The sequence below is a fragment of the Tarenaya hassleriana genome, unplaced genomic scaffold, assembly GCF_000463585.1.
Source record: "Tarenaya hassleriana unplaced genomic scaffold, ASM46358v1 Cleome6, whole genome shotgun sequence".
Lineage (NCBI taxonomy): Eukaryota > Viridiplantae > Streptophyta > Magnoliopsida > Brassicales > Cleomaceae > Tarenaya > Tarenaya hassleriana.
Genome location: NW_010968505.1, coordinates 3,641,349 through 3,649,604, shown reverse-complemented (window position 1 = coordinate 3,649,604; position 8,256 = coordinate 3,641,349). Strand labels below are relative to the sequence as shown.

The 8,256-nt window shown below is 37.1% G+C and overlaps 3 protein-coding genes across 9 annotated transcripts in view; 1 reads left to right on the top strand and 2 right to left on the bottom strand.

The window, feature by feature from the left end:
* Positions 1–605, bottom strand: part of LOC104799361 — a 1,804-nt gene extending 1,199 nt beyond the window's left edge. Inside the window, 1 exon segment of the mRNA XM_010521836.1 lies at positions 1–605. Coding sequence (XP_010520138.1) covers positions 1–574 — 574 coding nt within the window. The 5' untranslated portion in view covers positions 575–605.
* Positions 606–1,835: 1,230 nt separating this feature from the next.
* On the top strand, positions 1,836–4,438 carry LOC104799359 (nuclear transcription factor Y subunit B-1-like). Of its 7 annotated transcripts, none has more exons than XR_769563.2 (8): positions 1,836–1,958; positions 2,516–2,764; positions 3,089–3,233; positions 3,386–3,391; positions 3,511–3,594; positions 3,688–3,817; positions 3,917–4,043; positions 4,141–4,438. XR_769563.2 is itself a non-coding variant. In XM_010521835.2 (8 exons), exons 2-7 carry the CDS (start codon positions 2,535–2,537, stop codon positions 3,996–3,998), a joined length of 555 nt encoding a protein of 184 aa, XP_010520137.1. In that variant the 5' UTR covers positions 1,836–1,958; positions 2,516–2,534; the 3' UTR covers positions 3,999–4,043; positions 4,141–4,437. The 7 variants fall into 7 exon arrangements, 4 of the variants coding, with proteins under 4 accessions (XP_010520137.1, XP_010520132.1, XP_010520134.1 ...); XR_769565.2 differs by having other exon boundaries at positions 3,688–3,735; positions 4,141–4,436; XR_769564.2 differs by having other exon boundaries at positions 3,688–3,735; positions 3,829–4,043; positions 4,141–4,436.
* Positions 4,439–4,887: 449 nt separating this feature from the next.
* On the bottom strand, positions 4,888–6,286 carry LOC104799358 (40S ribosomal protein S23). The gene is made up of 4 exons (XM_010521829.2): positions 6,201–6,286; positions 5,575–5,730; positions 5,358–5,484; positions 4,888–5,261 (listed from the first exon to the last, which is right to left on the bottom strand). The coding sequence occupies exons 1-4, from the start codon at positions 6,203–6,205 to the stop codon at positions 5,121–5,123; spliced, it is 429 nt and encodes a 142-aa protein (XP_010520131.1). The 5' UTR covers positions 6,206–6,286; the 3' UTR covers positions 4,888–5,120.
* Between the last annotated feature and the right edge of the window lie 1,970 nt (positions 6,287–8,256).

Sequence of the window (8,256 nt, the reverse complement as noted above, 5' to 3'; positions counted from 1 at the left end):
CTTCCACGATCGTCTTCTCCCTCTTAAACCTGTCTGCGCTCGCGCTTATGTCTTCGAAAGCTCGGTTACACACTTCTCTCAGTTCCTTGGTGAACCCTTTAAGGATGTTTTCTCGGTTCTGGTGGAATAAACTGAGAGTGAGCCGGTTTCTGGTCAGGCGTTTGATCAAAGGAATCGCATCGAAGTTGCTGTGGAAGCCAAAGTTGACGGCGAAGAGAGCGAAATCCTCGTAACACAGGCAGTTTAAGCAGACGACAACCTCGTCAGCGACGGCGTTGATGAAAGAATCGGGCAAGGAGGTCAAGTAGGCGACGACGTTCTTGGCTTGGCCGCAGTGTTCGAGCCATAAGAAGAAGGCCACGACTTGAGCGGACTGAGCGATGTCTCGGCCAAGAACGAAGACGAGACGCGCGAATAGGGACCTGTCGATTCTGTGAAACGCGTTGAACTCTTCGCGGGACACGACCATCGATGAAGAGGGGAACGATGCGTTGTAGGCGAAAGCCATTGAACCATCGAAAGCAGGCATACTCGACGAAGAAGACGACGACGAAGAAGAAGAAGAAAACGCCATTGTTTTTTGTGTTGTGTGAAAATGATGAAGGATTTTCTGGGTTTTTAAAGGGGAGTGAAGAGGTGCCATTGAAATGGCGGATAAGTGTTATACACAGTTCACTTTCCTTCTCAAGAGACGCCATTTTTACGAAGGTTTGAGTTTTTTTCTTCATATGGCTTCAAAGCTTCCTAATACGTTCGTGCACTTTCATTTCTCTGTTTATTAATTTAATTTAATTTAATTATTATTTGCTCCAATTCACGGCTTCGCGTGTTTCCGTATCTTATCATATTGACCGTCCGATCAATGTTTGAGAAGATCCTACGGTTAGCGTGCTTTGTTTTTCTCCTCGCTTTTGATGAGATCTGTTTATTTTAAATAAGTTTTCTTTTTCTATTTGGGGTTAGATTCTGACTTAAATCATTTCTTTTAATATTTTATATTATATTACTTTATCAAATTAAATAAATAAATCAAGATATCGTTCTGTAAAAACAAATACATCATAAAAAAACGATTTTTTAAAATATGAATGCATCAGGTATTTATTTAAATGTAGCTAAAATATCAGTAATGATTGCTTTCTTGTTATTGTTGCTTATCTACAATTTATTTACTAAATAAGATCAATTCTAATGAAAAATCCAGTTTTTATATATCCTAATGTGGTAAATACATCGCATGTTGTTTTATTTAAACAAGTATTTTGCCCTTTGTACATTGGTTTTAGTGGCAATTGGTGAATGGAATACCTGTTATTACAACACCCATATGTTCAAATATATATTTATCGAAATATGCATTTTTTTTATAAAACGTAAATGGTATTAACCAATTTTTTTTTTTAAAAAAAAGTTTACATAGAAACTAAATTTATATTATATTTTTAAAAAATAGATTTCTATATTAATATAATCACACCGTACTAAAAATACATACGGAAGAAGTGTGGAAAACATGTAAAAAAACAACATTTAACGAGATTTGGTTTATATTATTTTCGTATAAATCATATATGTTCTATTCACGTGTAAAATCTTTAAGTAACTCTCGTGATGGTTACGTAGTATGATCCTTTGCAGTTTGTAAATAACCCTCTGTGTCAGTAAGAGGTTTTGCCCATGAACGTCAAAGACTCGGGATGGGGCGAACTGTGGTCAATCAACGTCCAAAAGTATCCAATAGAAAAAGAATACATTTTACAAAAATATAAAAATAATCATTAATAATTATTATTCTTAATATTATAAATACTAAAAACAAAAATTACGAGGTTCCTCTTCCTTCGTCAGATTCGTCATTTTCGTCTTGGATTTTTGTGGGTCGTCTGATCTTCTCCTTTCTCCTTTCCCCTTCCTCCCGCCAAACCCGATTCCCAGTTTCGCTTACCTTCTCCACATAGGTACTCTCTCTCTCTATCTCTAGGTTTAGTATGTGTATCTGTCTATGTATCTGTATGTTCTTCTCCGATTTCTTCTCATGTACGTTTTCATGAACTTTGTCTCCAGTGATGTTTGATTTCGGTTTCATGTCTTTCCCTTTTGTGTTCGTTTGATGTTCGGCTTTGTTATTAAGAGTTATGTTTTGTAGTCTGGTTGTTTTGTGTCGTTTGATTGATCCTTTGATTGGGCTCTGTCAAAGTTCCTGTTTTTACTGAATATACGAAATCGGGTTTCTTTGCGTTTATGGGTTTGGTTTGATGGTGGAAATTGCTCCATACTTTGTGCGAGGATCGAGATGCTTATGGTAATATTGTCGGATTGTGGTCTAATGAGATAGAAATTTTCTGCTATGCTTAGCAGTAACAGTAATATGTAATATCTATGCCCATGATGTGTTGTTCGGTTTTCTGTGTGTTGAAGAGGTTGTCGATGTGATCAGAATTGTGAAAACACTGTCTCTTTCTTTCCAAATTTGTTGGATATTCCTGAACATTATCTGTTTGTTTGGCATGACAAGGTTTGTACCGTTTAGAGAGATGTCGAATTCATGGACCAGTCCACCTGGGGGAGGGAGCCATGAGAGCGGTGGAGGGAACGAGCATAGCCCGCATTCAGGGGCTACTAGGGAGCAGGATCGGTATCTTCCTATAGCGAACATTAGCCGGATTATGAAGAAAGCCTTGCCTGCAAACAGCAAGATCGCTAAGGAAGCTAAGGACACGGTTCAGGAATGTGTTTCTGAGTTCATCAGTTTTGTCACAACCGAGTAAGTTTCTGTACTCGAATCCTTGCCCTTGTTTAGGGTAACTGCTCCGATTACTTGTTAGCAGAATCGTTTATTTTTCGCTGTGTACTAGGAAATCATTCTTGAACTGGCAATTTCCATTTATCTGTATCTTGTTATGCATTGCCTGTTTGTATGCATAAGCTAATCTTGCTGAATAAGTGGATCACTTTGTGTTGACAATAGTTGGACTCTAGGCGTATTTTCAAAGTCGGTTTTGTGCTATTCGTGTGGTCGAGTTATCTGGGTGTCCATATCACTTCATCTTGCTTCCAGTTGTGTACTCTGAACACAGGTATGGCTAAGAGCTTTGCTTTGCAGGGCTAGTGATAAATGCCAGAAAGAGAAGCGGAAGACGATTAATGGGGATGATCTATTGTGGGCAATAGCAACATTGGGATTCGAGAACTATATCGAGCCTCTGAGGATATACTTGACTCGATACAGAGAGGTGAAGCATCGTATCTGGAAGTATCTCTATATTCTGCTTTTCATCTGCTCTCTCTGTCGGTTTAACATCTCAAAGAGTAGCAAATTATCATTCTGACTGTTCTTTATTTTGTGGAAATTGTTGTGTTTTGATGGGATGGACCTCGCTGTTAGTTGGAGGTAATCAATGGAATAGTTTGCTTTTTTCGGAACATAATTCTCTGTTTGCTTTAGTTAGAGTTATACTTCTGGCACATGTGCAAGACCTCAATCTTGTCTAAAACATTGAACTTGCTCAGAGTGAGACAAAAGTATCCACAACAAGAGGTGGGGATGGAACTAGAAGTGATGCAACCGGGTTTCCTCTCGTCCCAAATGCTCAAGTATCCTCTTCTTGTTTCTGAATTCGAATTAACTTCTGCATTATGCCTTCGTCTATGTCTGCTCATTCTCTTGCCTTCTTCCTACTTGAACAGATGACTCAGTTTCCCCTTCAAGGATCTGTGAACTATGCAAACCACCAAGTAAATCTCTCTCTCTCTTAACAAACGTACACACACACCTAGGCAAACCACCATGCTTGTTTCATGGCATATCTCTGTTATGGTATGTTGTAGCTATTTGGCTGACTGGATCGACAACTTGTTTATACATTGTGACACGGTACTGAAACCGTTTTGTCTTGTATTCGGCTGAATTCACAAGATCCACGCATAATACCGGGAAAATCGTGTTGCCCCTTCAGTGTCCTTTCGATATGTTCTCTTGCCCCGGATCAGCACTTTGATGCTCTAAACATGGAACTTACTGATTTTTGTTTGGATTTGAAAGGGTATGGAGCTGTGAACTGTCCTAATGATAAGCCGAGTAAATGGTAATGTTGTAATGAATGATGACAGATTCTGGTTTCACTGAATTGAATTCTGCAGGGACAGGGACACAGTTTGGTGTTCCAATCCATGCAAGAACATGGGAACGAAGAAAGGCAGTTTTAGCTTTTGATGGCAAATGAAATGAAATCCACTTTTGCAAGGGGGAAGTTATTTATATGCTTTTATATGTAAATATATATATATATATATATATATTATATACACATGCAGGATCATATTTTTGCTATTAGCTATGAAGAATAGATACAGTATCTGTCATTTATTATTTGCATGATTGAAAGCACCTATTTTATGTTTTGCCAAAGAAAAAACCGTCTATGTTATGTTGTTATGTTTGCACCAACTAAATGTTCGGGATGATAAACTGAACCCGAGCGAATCTAATGCCCCTTTTCGGTTGTTAAAACCGGTTTACTAAACCGATGTAACCCAAAACAGGACCGATTTGGCGAATTCAAGATTGTTGTTATATTGTTGTTATTTCTAGGATGACTTATTTGGTTAATAAGCGAATTATCAAATGTAAATTATATAAAAATCGAGTGGTTATGATTTGAATCGAATTGAATGAAAAAAATAAGAAAAATTGAAAAGACCAAAAATATTTCAAAACCGAAATAAATCCAAATTGAATACAATCGAATAGAAAACCAATTTAAATACAAAAACCGAGCTGTTATATTTTTTAAAACACTGGAATAGTTAAACCAAATCCAAATTGAAACCCGAGCAAGCCATGCCTAACAATTTCTTTTAAATCATAATGGTAAGCAGATAACAATCTGGTAAATCAGAATCAAATTCAAACAACAAGTTTCTCAAATAGCTCAGGCAATGAAAAGCTTGTCCGGTTAAGGACGGTTATCAAAATTGCTCGAGCAAGCCTTTCTATTTGTGTAACCAAACATACTTTCCTCAGTTTTGAAGTTGAAGAATAAAAAGCAGGAACAGAACTTCTCATCAAAAACTAAAAAAAAGTCGGTAGAAGAACAAAAAAATCGGGTTTCCAAGCAACTTTAAGACCTCGGCTTCTCTTTCTTTTCCTTGAAGAGGGCCAAGAGAGAGACACCAGAGACTTTCACCACCTTGAACCTGACTCCGGGAATATCTCCCACTGCGTGACCCTTACGCCCAAATCCCGCAATCAAAACCTCGTCCTGAAACACAGCCCGAAAGAACGGTCAGCAAAGCCACTTACAATGAATGAGCAAGAACCCTTGGTGGGTATAAAGTCGAGCTTTTTATCGACTCACATTTTCTTCAATGTAGTTCAAACAACCGTCATTGGGGACGAAAGCAGCGATCTTCTTCCCATTCTTGATCAGCTGAACCCTAGCACACTTACGGATAGCAGAGTTCGGCTGCTTAGCTTCAATACCGCTGCATAGTTCACATGACCCATTAGTCGAGTTCCAGTACGAGACCCAAGAACCAATGCATCTAAACTCGAAAGAGGAGGAGAAGCCTTACATCTTCTCAAGGACGATTCCTTTGGCGTGTGAAGACCCAGCAAAAGGTTTCTTCCACTCGTTTCCGAGATGAGATTTCTTGTACGACTTGTCGGCCCACCTTTGTCTTCTGCGGTGGTTCCGCAGCTTGCGTGCAGCTCCCATACCGCGCGTCTTCCTGAAGATATTGATCGTCAAAAAAAAACAAATCAGATTCCTCAAATTCCGCATACAGAAATTCATATACTTAAAGCCACATAGAAATCATCAGCATCTCCACTAGTTTCATTCAAGCTAAAGCAAATAACCTCTCTTTACCTCGTTACCTGCATCTTCCATACAGATACAAAACAGACAGGACATCCTAGACATTTTGTAGTCAAGCGAAACACCAATGAGAACCCAGACAAAAACACAAATCACCTCTCCGAAGTGGCGACATAATACTTCCGAAACGATGAACAAGCCGCAAAATCCTAAATTTTGGAACCTTTGAGAATTGGATTCATATATATAATTCTACTAACTGAGGATTCGAATCAAGCACACGCGCTATACCCAACAGATATCTGATGCGAATCGATACGATAAGCAAATTTCTCGGAGCAATTCGAATTCACACAGAAGGAATCTAATGATCTTACTCACCCCATTTTGAATTATTCTGCTCGGTACGGTCCTGGGACTAATCCGCAGTTAATCTTCTGGGTAGGATTCGGCGACTTGGAGATGAAGACTAGGGTTTCTGGATTTAGGAATTTATAGTGAGTACTATTTATTGTCAGAAGTACCCCTCTATTATGAGTTAATTACAAAATTGCCATAACGTTGATTCCAGTTAACACAGGTAACACCGGATTTCAAGTGTATCTGTTCCGACCAAAATTTTTAACATCTGTGCTTAATTTACTAACTTTGAGGTTGAATAAAGAAAAATATTATCGAAATTACTAAATTCTATTTTCAGTATTATAGAATTTTGAAATAAAAAATAATTAGATATAATTTTTTTTTTGCATTTATAATAACTTTATATTATAATTCCTGTTGGGCATATCTTATGTTATCGTTTTTAGAAAAGTAATATTAACATTTCAAAATCCAATGTAGATTTGTACTCCCTCCTTTTAGTTTAAATGACGTTTTGGAGTCATTTTTTTTAAATAAATGACGTTTTGATATTTTCTAATGTATTTTTTGATACTTTTTTTAAAATTATCTTTCATTAATAATAGTTAATTACAATATTGTACGAGAGAAAAAACAAAGACATCATAATTAAAAAGGGATATTTTAGATAAAATTTTATTTTTTTTAATATGCGTGTTGAAAGTTAAAACGTCAAATAAAGCTAAACAGGGAGTATATTTTTTTTAGCTATTTCAGTAATAAAAGGCATTAAATCATTTATTAAAATTGATAAAATCTACAAAGGAACATCACCAACAATTCCTACTCCGAAGTCTCTAAAATCTATTTGGATTTCGTTCCTTTTATTTTCTTTCTCATTATTATTAGATTTGACATTTTTAGGAAGTTTTAGTTCAAATTTGTTTATGATTCACTTTCTAATTATATTTGATTTTTTATTTAAAAAATAATGCATCTTCTAAACAAAAATTATGTTTTATACCATTTTTCCATTATTTTTACATTCCATTAATTTAATTTTGAAAATATAATCAATGTTTTTAAAATTTTAGTTCTACCCAAGATGTCCGAACTTAATTCGAATTCAAATATTCGCGGATACCTTCAAAAACTCGCGATGAGTAATTTTTTCGAATATTTTTTTTTTGGTAAAAGGTATGTATTTGTATTCTTTCCCAACATTACATTACAAAATTGTTGGAAAAGTCACCATCTCCAAAATAAATTTTGCTGTCTAAATCTACTCCAGATTTGTACAACAATCATAATCCAAAAGAGAAAGTGCATAAAAAAAATTCACAAAATTAACTCCGAGAATTATCCAAACCATTGTGATGTTATGTCTCCCGCCAAGTCTGACCGCGTCAACCGAAACGTCGACGCAATACGCCCAATAGTCTTGCCCATCTTCTTGAAAATAGCCCTGTGCAATCGGACATTACGTTCTCGCCAAACGTAGTAAATGGTTAGCTGCCACGCCAACAGAACTATCAACTTTTCGTTGGCATATGCCCAAGTTTGGTTCAACCATTCCACCATGCGCAGCCAATCCGTCGATGAAGTGCCAAGTTTTTTAAGCTCATACAAACTTTGCGCCATAGCTCTCTCGAGTAAGGACATAGGAAGAACAAATGATTTCGGTTTTCATCTTCTAAGTTGCAGGGAAGGCATTCCCCACCCGATTAATCTCTCTTTCGTTGGATTGCGGTTAAGCATGAATGCCCAAGTCGTGAAAGCAAACTTTCGGAATGTGACCTTTGAACCAAACTAAATGATACCATTGGACGCATGTATGGCATTCAGGATAGCCAGCCAAATATTTTTAGTAGAGAACTTAACCAAACGCTTACCATTTACTACCCAGACGTGTGAATAAGTTCTCGTTGGGTCAATGGTTGTTTGAAGGACATGACTAATCATCTCCACCTGGAGCTCCGAACGAGGGTTAGGGATAGTCCAACGCTCGCCCGTATAGATAGATGAAACACGAGCAAGTTTTGGAATCCCCAAATCTGATGGTCCAGAGTTCCCAATAACATCTAAGAATCTACCC

What these genes read in the sequence shown, in the direction of transcription:
- LOC104799359 (XM_010521830.2), top strand. Translation starts at nt 2,535, where the DNA reads ATGTCGAATTCATGGACCAGTCCACCTGGGGGAGGGAGCCATGAGAGC. An exon ending in ATCAGTTTTGTCACAACCGA is followed by an intron (nt 2,765 to 3,088) that starts GTAAGTTTCTGT and finishes GGTATGGCTAAG; the next exon opens with AGCTTTGCTTTGCAGGGCTA. An exon ending in CTCTCGTCCCAAATGCTCAA is followed by an intron (nt 3,595 to 3,687) that starts GTATCCTCTTCT and finishes CTACTTGAACAG; the next exon opens with ATGACTCAGTTTCCCCTTCA.
- LOC104799358 (XM_010521829.2), bottom strand. An exon ending in GGAATCGTCCTTGAGAAGAT is followed by an intron (nt 5,485 to 5,574) that starts GTAAGGCTTCTC and finishes TGAACTATGCAG; the next exon opens with CGGTATTGAAGCTAAGCAGC. An exon ending in TGAACTACATTGAAGAAAAT is followed by an intron (nt 5,262 to 5,357) that starts GTGAGTCGATAA and finishes GCTGTGTTTCAG; the next exon opens with GACGAGGTTTTGATTGCGGG.